The 20,615-nt window shown below is 39.2% G+C and overlaps 1 protein-coding gene across 1 annotated transcript in view; it reads left to right on the top strand.

The window, feature by feature from the left end:
• Positions 1-19,675, top strand: part of LRRC1 (leucine rich repeat containing 1) — an 80,030-nt gene extending 60,355 nt beyond the window's left edge. Inside the window, exons 8-14 of the mRNA XM_040060327.2 lie at positions 841-985; positions 3,615-3,733; positions 4,724-4,807; positions 13,785-13,900; positions 14,840-15,012; positions 16,513-16,649; positions 18,452-19,675. Of these exons, the coding sequence (XP_039916261.1) occupies positions 841-985; positions 3,615-3,733; positions 4,724-4,807; positions 13,785-13,900; positions 14,840-15,012; positions 16,513-16,649; positions 18,452-18,610 (933 nt within the window). The 3' untranslated portion in view covers positions 18,611-19,675. The remainder of the gene's footprint in view (positions 1-840; positions 986-3,614; positions 3,734-4,723; positions 4,808-13,784; positions 13,901-14,839; positions 15,013-16,512; positions 16,650-18,451) is intronic.
• Positions 19,676-20,615: the final 940 nt, after the last annotated feature.

Below are 20,615 nucleotides of genomic sequence, written 5' to 3'. Positions count from 1 at the left end.
GCAGACATTTCAGAAGGAAAAGAATTGATTTTGTAGGTTAGGATCAAGGCCATTGCTGCATGAAAATTTCATTTGTGTGGAAGTAAAAGGCACTTCTTCCTCAGTTGTTCTGTTCTCTGAAATGTCATTTGGATGGCCAAAATGAGCTCTCTCCTCAGGTGTGTATAGGGATGTCTGTGTGCATGGGGAATGAGGGGTGCTGTGATAGCTAACAGAGGCAAAGGTATTTCTCTGTCTAATGTTTGGATTGCCCTGATAAAAACTTGAGTAGTCATTAATAATAGTAGATAATGGCAGTACAGCTTGGCAGTTCAAATACGCTCACTAGAGCAACACCCCCAGTTCCTATTTCTGCATTTGTTGTAGTTGGGAGATGTGAAGATACGAAATCCCTAGATGTCATGGCATGTTGCTGTAGCAGTCAGGAGAGACTAATCCTAATTTGCCTAGGGTTGATTGGGAGGGGTAGACTTTAATTATGTTGCGGTTGATAATCTGCCATTCTGAAAAAGACCAACTCTGCAGTCTTTACTTGGGGAAAACTCTGGGTTTGGCTGGTGCTTGCCTGGGTGTGCTCAGCATAGCTTGCCTGACTACTGAAGCCAGTTTAATGTTTAAAGTAAGAAACCGTGACTGAATCGCTTGGTTAGTTTATCATATGTAAAGCTATTTACATAATTCTGTACTTTTTTCTGCTTTTAGATGTCATACAAAGAATGGCCAATTAAGAGGTCATACAGATAATTGTTTTTCTTTGTGGAATTTATTGTGATGGTACATTTTTCTAAGTGCTTTCTTACGTGTTCGGGCATGACTTAAATTTTTTTCCTTGTATCGCAGGAAGTAGGAAACCTGAAAAACCTGCTTTGTCTGGATGTTTCTGAAAATAAATTGGAATGCCTTCCTGAAGAAATTAGTGGTCTGACTTCTTTAACAGACTTGCTTGTTTCTCAGAATTTACTTCAGGTCTTACCTGATGGCATTGGTGAGTACAAAGTGATTGCTATCACACAGAACCATTTAATCTACTGTAAATGGTAGTCATTTGGGTTTTTAAAGTCTTTTTGTGCAAGAGATGAGCTTGTCTCATGTTTTTTTTTTTCCTTTTGCTTGGTAGCAAATTATAGCTCTATTAGTGCTGCATTTTGAGGAGTCTGTGTGACTCCCTCATAATCCTCTTTCAGTCGTCACTTGATGCCTCCCAAACAACATAAAAGTTAATACGTCCCTTCAGCTCCCATTGTATCGGTTTCACCATCAGAACTCTTTTACGTTGTAAAATTTTAGCCTGTAACATGCTGTGGGTCACTTGATAAAACTGGCTGAAAGTATCACTACAAAAAAATCCAGAATTTTGAATGGTGATTTGTATTTATCTTCAGCTGGACAATGGGATTAATTCTCTACTGAACCTTGTAGAAGACTGCCTCGCAGCCCATTAGGCCTTGCTTTGAGGATTCAAACTGCTTTCTGTGTCTGACCCCTTAGGTTGGATTCAGTAACTGAAGAATGTTTCCTGAAGCATTACCAGTGCCTTTTTTTATGGTATATGTTTTTACCCATGCAGTAACTGTGACAAGTAGACGAACAAGCATTTTTTTTTTCTCTACTCATCAGCTGTTTTTCTGGGAAGTTCCACATTGTAGGAGTGTGCCTTCTCCTTGAGAGGACTTTTTTTTTTTTTTTTTTACCCCCCAAAATAAAGGTGTAGGGGACAGAGGACTCGAGAATGTGGTTGAACTATATTTAACATTTGGAAAAGAGTAGTCAGACCTTCCCCCTTCCTATATATTCTATATAAGACTAAGGAAAGTTTCCCTAGAAGTTAGACTTGAGGGAGTGGGGTGACGACTGTGGGTCCTACAGCTGCCTAAGGTGTGTTTGACAGGGAGTTGTAGCAGCCCTCTCTGATGACCTGTGCTGGGCAGTGCGGTTGTTGTACAGCAGAAATGGAGCTGCAGCTTCGGAAAGTCAGCAGCCCGTGCACCTGGCTAGATGGAGCTTGTTGGCAGAAGTGAACCTTGCTGGTGTCTGTGGAAGCTTCTGGGTGTTGCCCAGCTGATCACTGAATCCTTGGTGGGAATGGTGGATCTGTAGAGCTCTTGAAGCAGGGCTCTCAGCAGCGCCAGTGGCTCAGGTCAGCTGTGGCCGTGTCTCCTCAGTCTCCAGAGCTCTAATGGAGCTCCAGCACCCCCAGGCAGCCTGTGCCAGTGCTGCACCACCTCTCACTGAGGAAGCTGCTGCTGGTGTCCAGATGGGATCTCCCACGCTGTGATTTGCAGCTATCGCTGCCTCACCTGCCCCTGCAGAGAAGAGTTCGGCTCTGTCGTGTCCGTAACTGCCCTGCAAGTGGCTCTGGGCACTTCCCAGGTGCCTCCTTGGCTGTCTCCTGGTGGGAGTCAACAGAGCCAGCTCCTTCAGCCTCAGCTCACATGTGCTCTGGCCATCTTGATAGCTTCCTACTGGACCCCCGTTGCTTGAACAGGGGAGTTGGGGACATCACGTGAAACTGAGAATGATTTTACAGGCGTGGTTTCACTAATTGCAGGTTGATAAGATAGAGCAACTTCCATTGATCTGTTGGCTATAAAGTAGTCTAGTTGGTGTTTGTTTCTGACGAGAGCTCGCTGCTATTTAGTATTCAACCTACTGCTCACCGTGTTTTCCGTGTCCTTTCCAGCAGGACTCTTGTATAGCTGTATATTTCACTTCCCAGCCTGTGCTGGTGCACAGGTTTATTCTGTCTGGGTGCAGAGCTCTGCACTTCTCTGTGCTAAACCTCAGGTTTCTGTTTAGATTGCTGTCTTTCTGTGTGTCAGACATCCCTTCATGATTTAGTATCGTCAGTGAATTTGATACTTGAGACCATTACAGCTGTTTTGGACCACACAGGGATAGCAGGGAGGTAGCAGCAGCTGGTGTTGTCTCCTGAATTCTCTATCTTGTGCTCTGCCTGAGACCTGGAGCTTTTGCACCAAAGACCATTCAGATACAAAGGAGTAGAACAAAGTGAGTTTTCTGCCCTGAAGTAGCATTTTGTTCTTCATGAGAAAATCACCTTCAAAGAAGTTTGATTTCTCATCTAAAGAATAAACTGGAGTTTCATGTATTACTAATTAGGTTCTCTGTTAGGACAAAGAGACCTTGATCCCGTTTGTGTTTGGACTGTCACTTCAGCACAAGATGTTCTCACTCTGGCTGATTAGATGCAGGTGGTCTTCTGAACATTCCTTTTATTAATAAAACATTGTATAATTGAGGAACAAACAGATAATTTTCACTTACTTATAGGCATTTGGGTAATCACATCCTTGATAGTTACGTGGCATATCATTCAGATAGTAACTTTATTATAATTTATTAGGCTTAAATGCTGGCTGTGAATATTTATATTGAGTATGAATTCAGTGTTATTAAAACTTCCAAAAATAGTGCAACAACTAAGTGAAGCAGTGCTTTTTACCTAAAAAAAATTCTCTTTGTTTTAGGAAGAATTCTGGAAGTTTTGCAGAAGTAAAAATTTATGTAATTAAAGGTATTGGAGGATAGTAGACTAAAAATCCTTTTTGTGGTGTTGTTGTGTTTTTTTTTTTTTTGTTTTTTTTTCTGTCCAGGAAAATTGCGGAGGCTCTCCATTTTGAAGGTTGATCAGAACAAACTGATTCAACTAACTGATTCCATTGGAGACTGTGAAAGCCTTACTGAACTAGTTCTCACAGAAAACCAACTGCAGGTATGCATGGTCATGGCTGCTCAAATGGCAGGTGGTAATAAGACCTGCTGTTAAGTGCTGAATCACTTAGCTCATTAGGTTACTCACCCTTGCTACTGCTAAGCAGTGCATTTTCTTCAAATGCATCCTATTTCTTACCTGTTAAATGAATGCTGGAGATCAAGTTGTGTGTAGCAACAATCCGCCCTTCAAATGCTTAAGCAATTACATATTCACTCTTGAGTCTTTCATGACCAGTGAGAGAATTGGAGCATGTGGAGGGCAGGTATCACTTACTTCATCGTGTTTTTCATTGGGGGGGTGTATGCTGTATTGCATTATTGCCTGTTTTTGCTGTGCATTATCTGGATCAGTCTTGCTGGAACTGAATAGAAGCTCTGAGCACTGCAGAGCTTGTACTGCTCCATGCTCTGCTGATGTGCTCTAGCCAGGTATTAAATGTGATATGTGGTCAATTAAAATAAAATCTCAGAATTCCTTCTGTTAGGTGTTTCCTTCCATTATTTGAAACTTCATGTGACACTGGCACTTGGAGAGTAGCCGTCTTTAAATAAACTAGATTTGATAATTTCTTAAGCTCAGTTCGTACTTGGTTGAGTTAGAAGCTTAAGACTAAGAAGATGCCTCTCCAACAGTCAATTCATAGCACATGAGTTAGGAGATAGGTAACTGAGGAGCAATTTTGGGAGTGTTAAGTTAGATAATATGTACTACGTACATGCATTCTGTACACAACTGTTGTGTTTCTATTGTCGTACTGCAGAGATAATGAGTGAATTTGTGCTAGAAACTGACATTCCTAGACACTTGTTCTGCAATATAAACCTTTGGATAGTCTTTGGAAAGTCTGGCAGCAATAAGGATTAACTACACATCAATTTTGAAAGTAGATTAGACGGTTAATTAATTAAAAAAATATTTAAGTGGTTTTTCCTGACTCTTTGTATTTATGAATTCTGTTTGTATACTATTTTGTTTTTGTTGGCACAGTCATTGCCGAGGAGCATTGGAAAACTAAAGAAGCTGAACAATTTGAATGCTGATAGAAACAAATTAACATCTTTGCCCAAAGAGGTAAGTTTTGTGCAGATGAGATTGTAGAAACAGAAAACTCTTGATTTCAAATGCTTACAAGAAGTAGTGGGCAACTTTGGTCCAGTGAGTATTTGTTCCAAACTGATCACAACCAGAAACTTGTCCATTAGATCTGAACTGTAATGATTTGATGGCTTGGAAGTGCAAAATGTCTTTGTAGTTGAACAGAAAGTCTTGGATCTAAGTAGCTTGTAAGTAACTTGGGTCTAATTAGCATTTAACTGCTCATTCCCAGTGTGGATGCCAGGTCCCACACTATTTGAAGACTCAGCATTCTGGTAGGGTGAATGCAACACCGATACGTCTCTTCTGCATGTATTTTGAAACTACTGCCACACTCTTCCTCACCTCAGTCCTGTGACCAATATCAAAGAGAACATTTCAGAAAACATTTCAGAACATTTCTGAGAAGTGGCTCAGTGACAGTCTTTTTGGTTTTGGAGATCTCTGCACTACTTTTGCCCTTAAATATAAGGACCTGATGTGACCAAGATACCTCAAGTTTTACAGCTATGAGCACTAGGATTCTTGTCTATTGTAACAGTATGTGGATTGAAATGAGGCTGGATTTTGTGTTCTGAAACCAAGTATAATGAAGGCTTTACAAGTTTAGTTCAGCAGTAAATTGTGAAGTCAGGAAAGCAGCATCCTGTGATTGGAGCATGGGGCTGTGAGTTGGTTCTGTTTGTACTACTTTTTCTTTGTAATTTTTATCCAAGTAATTCTCCCACTTAATTTTCCTGTCTAACACGTGGCTCTGAGCTTCTGTTCTCCACTTTCACTGACCTAAGGAGCAGGAGGGTTATGTACTCAGGTGACAGCCGATGGATGGAAATTGACAGGAGTATCAGCTCTGGCTCACTTCCTTATGGAACTTGGATATACCTCAATAAGGAGGTATGAGAAGGAAGTGAGGTGGCAGGGAGGTAGGGGAGAGCTGATTGTCTGAAGAAGAGGGATCAAACAGGGGTAGGGGATGCTGCTGTTGCTCTGGCAGCAATCGTTCCGGTGTCCTGGCTCTGACACAGGCCAGTCACCTAATCGAGGGGAGGTGAGGGGGGACACATGTGAGTACTGCAGCTTTTCTAGCAGAACAGTGTCATCTCTACTGTGGTGCTTCTGGTTCTGAACAGAATTGTGACAGGGCTTACCCAGACAGGTTGCAGGATGCCTAGTAAGAGGCAAGACCCTGGGAAAACTGTCTGGCTTGGTATGTGATAGCAGTTTTTATCATAAGATATGCTGAATTGGAAGGAGCCCATCAGGAGTCCACCACCTGGCCCTGCACATGACATGCCAAGAGTCACCCCATGTGCCTGGGAGCATTGTCCAAAGACTTGAACTCTGTCTGGCTGGTGCTGTGACCACTGCCCTGGGGAGCCTGTGACAGTGCCCAGCAACCCTGGGTGAAAAGCCTTTTTCTAATATCCAACTTAAACCTCCCCTGACACAACTTCCAGCCATTCCCTCAGGTCCTGTCACTGCTCTCCACAGAGAAGAGATCAGTGTCTGCCCTTCCTCTTCCCCTCACAAGAAGCTGGAACTGCAGTGAGGTCTCCCCTCAGTCTCCTCCAGGCTGAACAGACCAAGTGACCTCAGTTGCTCCTCATACAGCTTCCCCTCCAGGCCCTTCAACATCTTTGTTGCCCTCCTTTGGATGCTCTCTAATAGCTCAATATCTTTCTGATCTTGTACTCATTCAGCAGAAAACTTTCTTTGCCAAAGTACCTGTACTTGAGACTTGTGCAATTTTATGTCCACTCCACCTTTGAGCAGAATTGTTCTGAGTTTTGCATGGAAGGTTTAACTGGTTTATTTCCGGTCTGGCCATTAATAGCTTGTGTAGTGTATAAGCACTTTTCTCAGTTAATGGAATATATGGTATTGGAGGTGGTGCCTAAGGGTGATCAGTGTGGCTTGGAAGAAGCAGGGACAGGAGCAGGCAAGAGGAGAAGGCTCAGCTGCAGAAGCAGGTAAAGCAGGGTGAATATGGAACGTGCCTGTTTGGGGGTTTAGTGGGGTCAGGACCTCAGCACAGAGCAATAGAGGGATTAATACTGAGCAAGGTACTGAAGACTTGGAACCAGCGATGTTTTTCAGAGGCAGAATGTATTGCTCAGTCGGTGAAGGAGTTGGGGAGTATGCAAGGGTGAAGTGAGGAATGGGAATGTGTCTAGAGAACATCCAGTGCACATGAGGGGCGGGGGGGGACACCTGCACAGAAGTAGAATGAAGATAGGGATGAGCCTGTGTTTGGAGAAGGCAAATAACGAGGAAATGAAAGGTAGTGTCTGGGATGAGATGAGCTGGGGAGTTGTGGAAGTCCAGGAAATAAAAATGGGGTAGGGTGGTTCCCAAGGGAGCTTGGCAGGGAAACAGGAAGCAGAGCTCTTTGGCTCCCTATCAATGACTTTGAAATAAAATTTTTGTTTTTCCTTTAAAGGTGTCCGTACCAACATATCTGTCTCATTAGAACAAATGCTTTGAAATTACATGTAATGTAAGATTTTATGTTTTGCTTTGCCGACATTTAATACTTTATTATTTAATTTTAAAGGAAGTCAGCACTTCTCTAACTGCAGAGTCATCTCACTCTTGATCAGTGCAATTGAATTTCAAGCTGGTAATGTTACAAATAGAAACCATAAACAGCTGATGGCAATGGTGTGCCTCAGAAATATTGTTAATATGCGTGTATTGCAGAACCTAGCTACTGCCTAGCTAAAACTTCTCAGTTTCAGTTTTCCAAGTTTCAGTTTGAATTCCTTGGGCTTAGGCTGTGCAGTATACATTTTTCCCAGAGTGTTTTTAAAATGCCTTCTTAGTGCTGAAATGGTAGTTTCAAAAACAAAGGAATCTGCCCATGTTCCATCTGTTCCTGGAGCTGCATTTTCTTGGTGTAATATTTTTCGTAACCAGAAGGATATTGCTTTAAACCAAACATGAAGATTTCATAGTACGGGTTTTCTGTTAAAATTCAGAGGAATTAAGTGAAGACTCGCATTTCATAGCTCTAAAACAAAATTGTTCCACATAAACTGAGTTCATAGGTATAACAAGTACTCTTTGCTGTTATGCAAAGCACAGGGGCAGTTTTAAGGGGCTGATAGTGGCAAAGATTCCAATTCTGAGTTTCCCTTTGGATGGCAGAGAGGAACAACTTGGTGTTTGAGTGAACTGTTCAATTTCCATTTTTTGTTTTCATCATTACTGACTTGGAAAAAAAAAAAATACAAAATGCACTGGTAGCACACTTATGTAAGAAAGAAAAATGTGTCACCGTTTTTCTGTTTGTCGGAAGGCTCTGCTTGACATCAAGAAAGTATACTATGTTTTCTGTCTATTTTCATCCTAAACTGATAAGATTTAAAGCCAGGCACAAGCTTCTGACAGAAGTAATTTTCAACACCTCTGCCTGCTCTGTATTGCTTGTTTCCTGAGACAGTATGACCAAGACTGCAGCCTCAGATCTTTGCACTTCAGAATTAGTTCTTGTAAACTGGTTCCCCCTTCACAGAAGCAGAGTTGGATGCAGAAGTAGAGTATACACTGCAGATATTTTTCCTCAGTATCTTTCCCTCTTTTCCTTATCCCTTTTTCTTACCTCTTTCATTTTTTCTCTGCCTTACGGAGTTCTAGAGCAGCTGTGCATATGTGGTCTTCATCCTGATAAAAAATGGACATGGGAGAGGCTGTTACTGGTTTCTTTTGGAGAGGGATAGAACCAGTCTTGTAATGTGTGTAGAAAAAAGTGGAATTCTGTGAGAGAGAGGAGTACATGTACACAATACTGTATCTACTTGGTGTCACTGTCATTTCACCCAGAATTATTCCTGTAGCAAAGACCACTTTTATAGATAGGATGGTGGAAATTATGTGCCTGCTCTAATGTAGCCTAGTGAGATAATCTCTGAATTTTAGCTTTTCTGTGGTGGTGTGTGGTTTTTTTGGGGAAGGGGATAGAAGGATGTTGATTTGGTTTTGTTTTGTCAGCAGTTTAAGAGCATTGGATTTTGAGTCAATGTGTTAAACCATTCCATTTTAAGATTGCTTCAAGGCACACTTGTAAAACCATTCTTTATCTTTTGGTGTAAAATTTCTTGACTTGGGATTATTGAGGAGTTTGTATGCAAATACACCTTCAAAGTTTCCTGGTTGGAAGGTTCTTCTGTATGCTGATAAAGGTAAAATGTGGAAGAACTGAATGTATGACCAAGGCTTTGAGTCACTGACAGATTTCATCTTCAGTATCTCGTTTTGCAGCTTAGTCCCTCACTGAAGTGGTGAAACAATTCAGCAAGAACTGAGAATGTCTAAACCTGTTCATAGTTACAAATGTTTTTCCCCTTAAACTTGAAAGACCTGTCTGGTGACTCTTTGGTATTGAAATCCCACCCTGGCACAGGAACACTGATGAAACTGGTGTGTTGATTTTGGCACTTGCATAAATAACCTCCTTGGAATGTTTTCCAGTTTATATGCTTTTGTTAATGAGTCTTTACAACTTGCAGAGATCTGCTAATATGTTCTTCCTGTCTCTGAGGTATATTGTGAGAATTATTACTCCATTAGGTAAAACTACAAGTTGGTGGTTTTTTTTGGCAATAACTGTACTTTTTAAAATTCTGTTTTTTTGAAACAAGTTGGGACCACTTTATTTTTTCTGATTTTAACTTTTGATGTCCTTCCCTTTTCTCATTTGTGTAGAAGTATGTGTCTCACAGGGAAAAAAAGGGCACTAAGTGCAGGAAAACTTGTCTTGAGTCAGAGGGCTGAGGAGCTGTCTTGGTGAGCTCCTCTCCTGTAATTCACCAGTGGTGCGGGAGGTGTTGAAGTGAGTTTGCTAAAGATTTTCCTAACCAATGTAAAGTCAATAATAACAACAGAATAATAGTTAATAATAATGAATTGGGCAGTTTTTTCCCACCCCTAAATGTATTCTCTGCTTGCAGTTAAAGAATTAGTATCCTTTAACTGGAGCCAAGGAAAATTCTGACTTTATTTACTTGGAACCCAGACAAAATTTTGGATATGACACACTGGAAAAGATTTTACAACACAAGGGGAACTGTGTTTAAATTGCCACTATATTTATCAGACTTGTATGAGTCTGTTAGAGTTTTTGACGTTGACAGCTGTTTTGAGAGTTGAATAAAAGAGACGCATCACTGGACTTTTAGCTATTCACATGGCAACTGAAGCCTAATCATTACAGTATTTGTCATAATGTAAATTTTTGCATTGCTTATAGCTGTGTGAAAGATGCTAACTGGTAAATGACAGCAGAATTGATTCATAGCTTTTGAGTAGTAAACAGATCTACTTTAGAGTCATTAGAAGCACCAGCAGAGAAGCATTCTGTTAAGACTTGCACTTCTGGAGGGCTGTCTAAGATGGACTAGTAGTGGGCATATGAATGGCAAAAAAGCAGGAGGGTGAAGTGCTAAATGCAGGTCATGATGAAAACATAGCGGGGAGTTTTAACAACCGAGCTGACATCTTGTCTATGTTTGTCCAACTCTTACTGCTTCTCAAAATAAGGGAGGTGTTAGAAAGATGAGGCTTAGACTGAAATAGAAGAGCAGTAAGATCATCCATTAAAGGGTTTAAAGGGTTAAAGTTTTGTGTGGAATCCAGAGGCCTCCTAGTAACAATCATCCTCTCAGTGAAGCCCACCTGAATGCAAATGAAGTTTTGTTCCATCTTAATAGTATTAATGATCTTAAAATTAGCACTTCATAATAATGACCATTATTATGGTCACGCCTGACTGACGTGTGGGCTTTGTTTTTGTGGTTTTCCTTTTGGTTTTTATCTAGGCTCACTGTTCTTTGGAGTTGGTGTGATGTGACAAGTTAATAACCCTTAAACTAAACTTGCTAAAATGAGCTAAGTCTCAGTAGTATGACTTAGGCATGCACAACTCTTGTGAGATCTTTTCCTGATGTCCTGCTCACTACAGAAGAACGTGAGGACTTTAAGCCTGCAATCCTTGGAAGAGTTGTTCACATGCCTAGAACTAAGCACATGCTTGTTGTCCCCATTAAGTGAAGTCTGTGCTGGAAGTGAAGTGTGTGCTTAACTGATGAATGGGCTTGTGGCCTCAGCTGAGTCCTTGGTGCATAATCCGTGGTTTGGCACAGTTTATTGTGAGCATGTGACCCTTGGAGAGCATGGCTCTTCCTCCGTTTACTGTGAGCCAAACCAGTGACGTTCTGATGCCGTGTTACTTCGTGGTGGCCACGACAGCGTTTTCCTTTCCGCATGCCGTGTAGTGTGTGCACTTGGCCTCCCTGGTACAGCTTCATGTTTAAGTTTTCAAACATTGGTCCTGATGCCTTTCTGTCTTGCTGGATGGGTGCCATCTTTGTTTGAAATGACAAAGATTTTATTTGATTTTTAACTGTCAGCTTGTCTTTTTTCTTTGTGGTATCTCACTCGATGCTGCTTGTTAAATGCCGTCTGCATTTTCTAAAAACAATTACGTTTAAAAAATTCAGTGTCTCTTTTTTTATCTACCCTACTACCCTATTCAAATAAAAGGTCTTCACTACCTTTGAATGAAACAAAACCTTTGAACAGCAGCCTGTTGACTGATAGAAAGCAAAGTTAAATGAAATGAAGTTTAAATGATTTAGGAATTAAAACCCTCTTTTGGCAGTAGAAGAATGTATGTTCTGTCTCCATTTGTTGGCATGCTCATGTCCAGTATGGATAAAGAAAAATTGAACATATCTTGTATTTTCTTAATTGTTAGCCGCTTGGAAAATTATGGGTCAGGTAAATTGATAACCCTGTAAGTATTCTTCAGTCCATGGTTCTACTATTAACCTTTCATTAAACTGCTTTAAATGCATGATGACTCAGGCTGTCGTGATTCCACTGCTGCATTATTCCATTGTCAGAAGTATAGAAATTTTGGTCTCATCAGGGCTGCATGGCTTCTCTCGGTTTGTTTGGCTAACCTGTTTGGATCTCCATGCTCCAAGACTGAGTAATGCAAACTTCATTCATGAAAAGGGAACATTTTGTGTACACTGAGGGCATCACTTGCCAGCTCATCAACATTCCCTAATTGTATTTCTTGCTTTTCACGGCTCCTCATGTTAGAAACACCAATTAGACACTTAGTGCGTATATATATATTTTTTTTAATAACCACACTGCATTCTGTGAACATGTGAAGGCACATTATTTAAGAATTTATACACACTTTAAAGTGAATAGCAGAATTCTTGAAGCAAGAAATGTTTGCTTACTATTTGAGTGCTGGTTTCTAAGGGCTTTGATTCACAAGCTAAAATGGCTTGCAAGGTTCATGCTTCTGTTGTACACACAGGGCTGGGAAAACTGATTATCTTATGAAATAGCTGCGTCTTAAGAGTGCAGTGATTTAAGGGAAATACCACTGATTTTGTTTTGTCAGGAATGTAGCATTTTAACTTTATGCTGTAAATAACTTGTGAATCAGAAGCCTTGAGCAGCTGATTGCTCTTTTCTTCCATTAAAAAGCATTTAGGATACAAAGGAAGGTGAGTGGGATGTAAATGGTCCATTTGTTTTATTTTGTGAGTCACAGTTGCATCCTTTGAAAGTGACTTTTTCCTTAGTAAATAGTGTAGGTTAAATCAACGCTATTTTTCCTTTGACTAGTTAAAATATTTTGTTCTGTTTGTCTATAATCTCAGTCTTGGGTTTGGACTGAATTGTGGGTTTTGCAAAGACACAACTGACAGTTAGCAAGAACACAATAATTTCAGCTTAGTTTTGGGTGCAGTTACATATTGGCTATAGTGTAAGAGAAGAACCTTCATATATGTATGTCACTGTAGATGTCCTCTAATTTTTGAACTGAGATTTTCCACTGTGTTTAGTTTGGACTCTATAATTAGATTCTAAGTCTGCTTAACTTGAGAGCTTCAAATGGCACTGGGATGTATTGCCTCTATTACTTGGAGTAAGAAAAGAAAAATATCTTTTCCCCTTCTTATGGTGAATTTTGGAACTGGCAAACAAACAACAGTGCTTTTTGAAACTCTGTACTATAAGCAAACAAAGGTAAGTTTCCTTTGTTAACAGGAACAAAGAGTTACTTGAAGCAGCTTTTTTGAGTTGCTACAACTAATAATCTTCCTGTTTCTAGAAGTTCCCTCTGGTATATAAAGTTGGAATGAGATTTTTATCAAATGTAGGGGATTTATTTTTCTGAAAACAGCTACTTTTGGTGCAAAATACAGATTTTTTTAAAGGTAAAAGTGAAAATCCCATCTTTGCACCCAAAAAACTAATTAGATTGAGAATCCAAATGCTTACATTTGGGTATATTGATAGAGACAGAGGCTATTAGATTAAAATAGATTAAAGAAGGTCAGCTTATTTGGGAATTGTGTTGAAAGGAGGTGCTTCTAATGAATCAGGGCATCAAAGATTTTACTGAGTCTTCTGCTTCTCATGAACTCTTCATTAATCTTTGTGGACTCAACAACTTTTGGGAGTTGATTGGTGTATTTAGTATTTTGCCTTGCTTCAAGCCCCATTTAACTTGCTGGGATATAAAGCTGCCATGAGGAAAGAATGAATTAATACGTAAAACATAGAGCTAGAAAAAGTAAAGTGTAGGGTTTTTTGTGAATGTTGGGCACAGAGTAGCTTCTGTGTGGTCACTAGTTTCTTCTGGGTGTGGAAAGCTCTGAAAGGTAGCTAGACTGTGACCTATATATAAAAAGATATCCATTTTTTGCAGATACAGATGTTCAAGAGACTTGCTTCAGGTCAGACTTCTTCTAAGCTAACACTTGTTTGCAGTCTCTACCTCTGGGGGAAGTGTCTGGCAGGCATTGTAACTTGAATGTGCTGTGACACACTCTGTGACCCGTACTGCACGCCTTTGTTACACTATGGTAGTGCAACAAAACCAGACCTGCTTTATTTTTTTTCCCCCTCTTCTCAAATGTAGGTTGGGGGCTGCTGCAGTCTTAACGTCTTTTCTGTACGTGACAACAGATTATCTCGAATTCCCTCTGAAATTTCACAGGCCACTGAACTTCATGTCCTGGATGTTGCTGGAAACAGGCAAGAGATTTTTGTATTTTCATGTTCTTTTGCTGCATTTACTTAATTCTTTCTGATAGCAAAAGATATTATGTCAAAGAACAGAGTAATAAAAAGACCAGTAATGACATTCATGTTAGTGTTACTGTTGAAAATGTCAAAGTAGTCTTTCCCCGGGCCAAAAGTAGCATAAATTGTGTGTTGTCATTGTGTGATTTTTGGATTACTTTGACCCTGAGGAATAGATGAGATTTTTAAATAAGACCTTCTGGATTAATATATTTCTGAATTAAAACCAAGAATATAGGCAATGGATGGAGCTTCATGTGAAGTTACCAAGCTGTAATGTCAAGTGGAACCAATATTGAGTGTTTTTTATCTTCATGATACAGTGTGAGTAACAAGAAAAGCCACTTTGACCTTGCAGCTTCTCATGAATCTTAGTTCTTCAAACATCAACATACAAAAACGAGTGGATTAAAGCATAAACCAGCAAATTAGTTCAGTTTCTTAGTAGGAAGTTAAAAAAACAAAACAAAACAGAAGAGTGGCATCTCATCTATCCAATGTAATTGTCTCACAGGCACTTGTGTATTTCTGTTCTGGCCACTGTTTACATGTAAAGCTGCTGAAGGGAAGCAGCTGCCTGCCTTCCTGGGCACTTTTACTGTAGCAGAGAAAGCTCAGCATGGTTTTACCTGTTATTCAGCTTCAGAGGATTATGAAGTTATAGTAAAGTTAAGCTGCAGGTTTGTTCTGTTGGTTTTTGTTGTTTGTTTGTTTGTTTTTTTAAGAATGGTGTAGTTGGAACTGATGATTACTGCAATGTCTTCTGTTAGAGGCATTAATTTCAGTCCTGTTTGTTCCAACTCAGCAATGTTTACTTGAGTCGACTTCATGACCATCTGTGAAGTGTCCCAGGGATTGGCCTGACTTTTTTACTTTGCTTTTTTGAACTAGGCTGACGTATCTTCCCATTTCACTGACTACCTTAAAGCTGAAGGCTTTGTGGTTGTCTGATAACCAGTCGCAACCTCTGCTGACATTTCAGACTGACACAGACCCCGAAACGGGAGAAAAGATTTTAACTTGTGTATTACTTCCTCAAATGCCTTCTGAGCCTGGTTGCCAAGGTAAGTGCCTAGAGTCAGCTTTTCATTATGTATAGAAGTATTACTTCTTTGTTTACTGAGCTGTCCCATAAAGGTTTGTAAAACATGCATAAGCTCTAGTGGGTAAAGTAGCAAAATTTTGGTTGAATTTTCAACCTTTTTTTTCTATTGCTAGTCTTCAGAAGACTTGAAAACTTGGCACTGAGTGTTATTGAAAATACAGTGACAGCAGCTACAATAAATAAAATACAGATTGGAAGAAAAAAAAAATCTCATATCACTATTTTGAGGCTTGCCAGTGGGCCCACTGGTGTCCATATTTGTGTACATTGGTTATACATTATATATATGGAAGAAATGGTGTCTTTCCAACTGCAGTCTCTTTACCAGCAAAATAAATTGCATAGCAAATAGTGGACTTTTTATTTTTTTAGCAAGCTAATTTTCTTTCAAGCAAAGGTGCTGTACAGTAACTTTATTATGTTTGTTAACAAGTGTAGAATTGCAATATAAGTTGCTTTTCCCTTTTGTGATGAAACTTGCCTCTGGGCCAGGGGGAACCATAAACTCTTTTGTTGGCTGTGTTGCCGCTCCAGAAACCTCTGAATGTTTTTTGTCCTCAAGCTTTTAAAGCTGTGTGTGAACATTCAAGGGGATTCATCTGAGCTAATATTTAAGTTTCTGCTGTAGTGACTGGAGAGTAATTTATCCCATCCAGAAATGGACTTTTTTAAAAAAGAAAACCACGTGGATTCTTCTGTACTGAGTATAAAGGGGCCTGAAGAGGAAAGTTCAGCTGTGGGTATCTGTGTTGTAGGTACCCAGATTTAATTCCAGAGTTTCAATCATATATGGCTGGAGCAAATAGAAACCATTAAAACAGTAGGAGTATAGAAATGTTTCTGTTTTAAACTCCTGGATTTTAAGAATAGTTAAGAGTTAAAATAAATATATGAATTAACCCCTTTAGAATTAGGGAGGATTATGCTACTTCAAGAGGAGTAGCGGACGTTGACTTGACTTTCTCTAAAGGCCTTACTACTAGAAATTAGATTTTATCCTCTCCAGATGAATCTCACAGCTTCAAGGGTAAAAGGCTTGAAATTTAGATTGTTGGATGTGTATGCCTAGCAGTACTGAAAGGATGAGGTTAGTAAGAGCAATGATCCTATGTTATGGAATGCCATTTAGGGAACTGGCTGATGTCAGCTGGCAGCCATGTTCCACAAGAAAAGCATGTATAGTGGCAAGTATATTAAATTATATAACTAGTACTCTAAAACTCTGAAACAGTCCAAGTACAAAAATACTTAATTTATGCAGAAACCATTTAGTGTTTGATAACAGAAAACTAATGCAAGTTCTGTTTTCTTCCAAAAACAATAGAAATAGCCACTTGTAAGCATTGGATGAGTGATTGATTGTTCAGATACTGCAGTTATGAACAATAGAGCATGTTGATTGTGTGACTTCATGTGCATGTTGCTGTGAATCTTGAGTTACATTTTCCTGTTCTAACAGATAACCTACCACGATGTGGTGCGTTGGAGAGTTTGGTAAATGAAGTGTCAGATGAAACATGGAATGAGCGGGCAATGAACAGAGTCAGTGCAATTCGCTTCTTAGAAGATGAAAAAGATGAAGAGGAAAATGAAATGGTACGTTTTCCAAGCCTTTGGATACCTTCAGACACTGTGACATGAATGCAGAAGTGTAAAAAGTTTCTGAGCTTTCTTGCTGTAAATATTTCAGCTTGGACTGCATGCTTTGTGTGTACATTTGGAGAAGAAACTGTTCATGTTGGCTTCTGAAACTTTTTATGCCTTTGTTTTTTCGACTTTAAATGCCTTTGTTTTTTCTGCTTTGAATATAACTTTTATATTCTGATGCAGGACAGTCTTCTGTTTTGCTTTGTTTTCCTCTGTCTGCTCAGGATATTTTCTTTTCAGAAAGAAGATAGGATCTTTCTCTGCTTCTGTTAGAGCTTTACTGCCTGAAAGTATATAGGGTCTAATTTAGGATTCCAGCGCTCTGGCATGTGTCTCCATTACGTTTGCTATTGTTTGTCTCTCTAATTTCTATTTCTTAATCTATCCTATTTCTATTTTCTATCTCTTTCTTACTCCTTTTTTTTTTTTTTTTTACTCCACCATTTGCATTGAACCAACCATGTTGTCCATAAACGGCAGGAATGTTGCTCATTAGTTTCACACTTAAACAAAGGATGTGGGAACATCTGTCACTGTACTTACAAGACCTCTCCATTAAGTTGGGCTCTGCATATCCTGAAAACCAAAACACAACATGATCTGTAGTTTCACTGGCTTTTATTAACTATTAAAACTCCTTGTAAAGATTAACACTGCTTCAGTCATGTTTTCAACATGCTTCTCTGATGCTCTAAAATGTTGCTGGTGGTCCTCATTAGATCTCAGCTTGAGATACTTCAGAGCACTGTCTGGATTGTGTAGTTTAAAAAGTGACTACAAAAGCTCTTACCTTAGTTTGGAAATGAGCCTCTTAACAGGCGTGGTTCACTGACTGATAGGGAGTTCAGAATGATGCTGCTTAACAACCGTGTCAACCCCAGAAGGTCCATAGAGTAGTGAGGACTCAGGTGCTGAAGATAAGTGCTTGATTTGAGGCAAGAACCTTCCTGGGGGGAAAAAAACTTATGATCTTACTGGGGAGAAGGAAGGGCAGATTTCCAAAGCAGTCTTGACCAAAGCTCCCACTTGTGGGTCATCAGTTCTGCTGTACTCTGCACGGTTTACATGCATGCCACTAAAAAGTAATTGCATGTATACGTGTATTATATGTATATTGTATTTGTGGTGTTCTGTTGGTCTCCAGCCTGGATGCTAACTGGAGTTTTTGTGAATCTTGTTTTCCTTGTAAAGGTTTCAGCACAATGATACACATTCTTGTGTCTAAGGTGGGAGAGAAATACTCCTTCCTCTCAAGGTGCTTGTTCTCAATTAACTAGAGAACCAGACTGTGTGGTGGGGTTGAAAGGCAAATGGAGCTCCACAAAAACACTATTTAAAGCTGTAAAGAGATCTTGTGGGATTCTTTCAAAATTAGGTGACTGCTTTAAGTATGATCTTAAATCATTTGTATGGTTTTGGGGAGAAAAAAAATCCCCAAGTATAGTTATGAAAGAATCTTCACTTCATTACTTGTAATGTACTTTATTTGAGTGGCTTTCAGATTAGTGGTCCAAGAGGACAAAATTTGCTCTTAGAGACTTCTTAAAACTTCTTTCCCTGTCTTCATAGACAAGCAGCTTTTAGGGTAATGCTCAGCACAGATCATCATAGTTTGAAAATGAAAAGGGGGGGAAAAAAAGGAAAAAATTTGATACTTAATATTTGGTACGTGAATGCTGAAGCCTTGAAAGTGTATGTTGTTTTTGCAGAGAGACAAAGGCAAAACCACTTATTGCGCTGTTTATTTTTAGAGAACACTTCTAAGGCGAGCCACTCCACACCCTGGAGAATTAAAGAACATGAAAAAGACAGTGGAGAATTTACGGAATGATATGAATGCTGCTAAAGGACTGGATTCAAACAAAAACGAGGTCAATAATGCCATTGACAGAGTGACCACTTCCGTGTAGAGTTTCATCTCCAGGTTTTACCTCCTGTGTCTTCCCCTGCTGTTGAAATGTTTCTGTCGTCTCCTGGGACCTCACTGAGCCCCTTTTTGTTTTTAACCAGAACCTGATTCATCGTCTCCATACACGTGAAAAGTGCGGCCTGCTGGAAGAAAGTGCCTTATTTCATCCAGGCAGTGAACTAATAATTTCCAAATCAATATTGTAATTTTAATAGTCCTAGGCTTTTTTAAGTTTAATACACTACTGTATGCAGAATACAATATTTTTTGTCTTAAACACAGGGGAAATAATGCTTTTCTTTTCCAGAGTGCTGGGATATCTTCTTCCCAGTGGCTGGATGTGCTGGTGAGAAATATAGTTTTGTGGGGAACTGATATACTTTTTTATTTTTTTGGCAGCTCAGATGGTGTAAATTTTAAATTTTTGTATAGGACTTTCATAACAAGATGATGTATTTCGTTTTTAAGAGAAAATTTATCTTGAGCGGTACATATTTTAGTATTTGTGGAAGAGAACAAGTTTCATGGACAACTGTATTCATTTGTTTGTACCACCCATTGTGCCTTATTGTGTCTGGTATGTCATATTAGACTTAAATATAGCAATTCTCGAAGAAAGTGAGTCGATTTGGTCTCCTGCTTTAGATATGTTTTTCTTTTTGGACAGTAATTTGTTGGGAATTTTACAGCAGAGAACTTACGTTTATATTATGGGATCTTAGGTTGTGAAGCACAAATGTTAGTTTTATTGGTAACACAATTAAGATTAAATGACCAAACTGCTATTGTTTATTACATAATGCACTCACACTTTAACTTAGTTGTAATGAAACATCTTGGTTTGGATGCCTTGTTGCATTGCAGTCACTAGAAATTCATGCTTCCGTTGTTTTTTTTTTTAAATGTGCCATCTGTAAAATAACCTGAGAAACAGCACGATAGACTTTCAGAAGCACAGTATGAAATTAGTTTTATGTATTACACAAGAAAGCATGATTCTTTAAAGTGCTTTGGTGGTTTTATAAAAATTTATAAAACCATAATAAAACCATCTTTAAAAGCTTCAGTAGGTGTGATGTATCATTAAAACGGCAATTAAAGTATCTGTGCATTAATGCTGTCATTGTTACTGTGTTGCACTTCAGTTGTCTAATGCTGATTTCAAGGTCTTACTAAATCTATGGATTCTGATTTGTTATAAAGGTAAGTATTAACTGAGTTGAATTCAGTAAATAACAGTTTTACAAAAGCCTGATTAACACTGATGTTGATGTCTCCGAGTTCTGTACATGCCATGAAGTAACAAAGACCACTGGCTCGTTCAGTGCAGGGACTTTTACAGAGCAGAAATGTCACATATTTGGTGTTAGATTATACAATGAACCCAAATCTTAACAAAATGAAAGACCTAAAGTTTTGTGTTGTTAACCATGCCCCTTCTTCTGAACGTTTCTTCCAGTAAGTGTTGGTTCCATGAGAATATCTAGGAGAAGATAGAAAAGGAAGATATCTGGGAAGTCATAATAACTTGTGTTCACCTACGCATAATTTTTTGTTTAACTCTTAATTTTCATTTTAAACTTTTAGAAAAAGCACTGCTGTCTTTTCGATACTGAACAAGTAGGTGTTTAAAGCCATCTGCAAGTATTCAAATCTAACCTGGCAAAATACATTAGTTTTCATTTCTCTTCCCAAAGATTCATCATTTAAGACACGGTTTTGCAGGAGGGTGCTGGAGGTCTGTAGGTATTAGGTCAGTTCAGTGGTAGTGCAATTTCATTGTTCCCAAGGGAGAGTTCTCCTGGTTATTCTTGGTAAGCTGCTGTTAAAATAAAACCAAAAAGAAAAGCAGGTTTTGGTACAGCTGACTCCAGCCTTGGGTAGAATTTTCTTTTTAAAGTACTTACTGGAATCGACACAACAAAAGTTTAAAAATATAGGAAATCCTGTACCCGGAGTCCAAGTAAACAGCAGCAAACCCATTTGAGATGAAAAGTTCCTAAAAA

Source organism: Hirundo rustica, chromosome 3 (genome assembly GCF_015227805.2).
Source record: "Hirundo rustica isolate bHirRus1 chromosome 3, bHirRus1.pri.v3, whole genome shotgun sequence".
NCBI lineage: Eukaryota > Metazoa > Chordata > Aves > Passeriformes > Hirundinidae > Hirundo > Hirundo rustica.
Note: the sequence above shows the minus strand (reverse complement) of the source record. Positions and strands in the feature narration are given on the sequence as shown.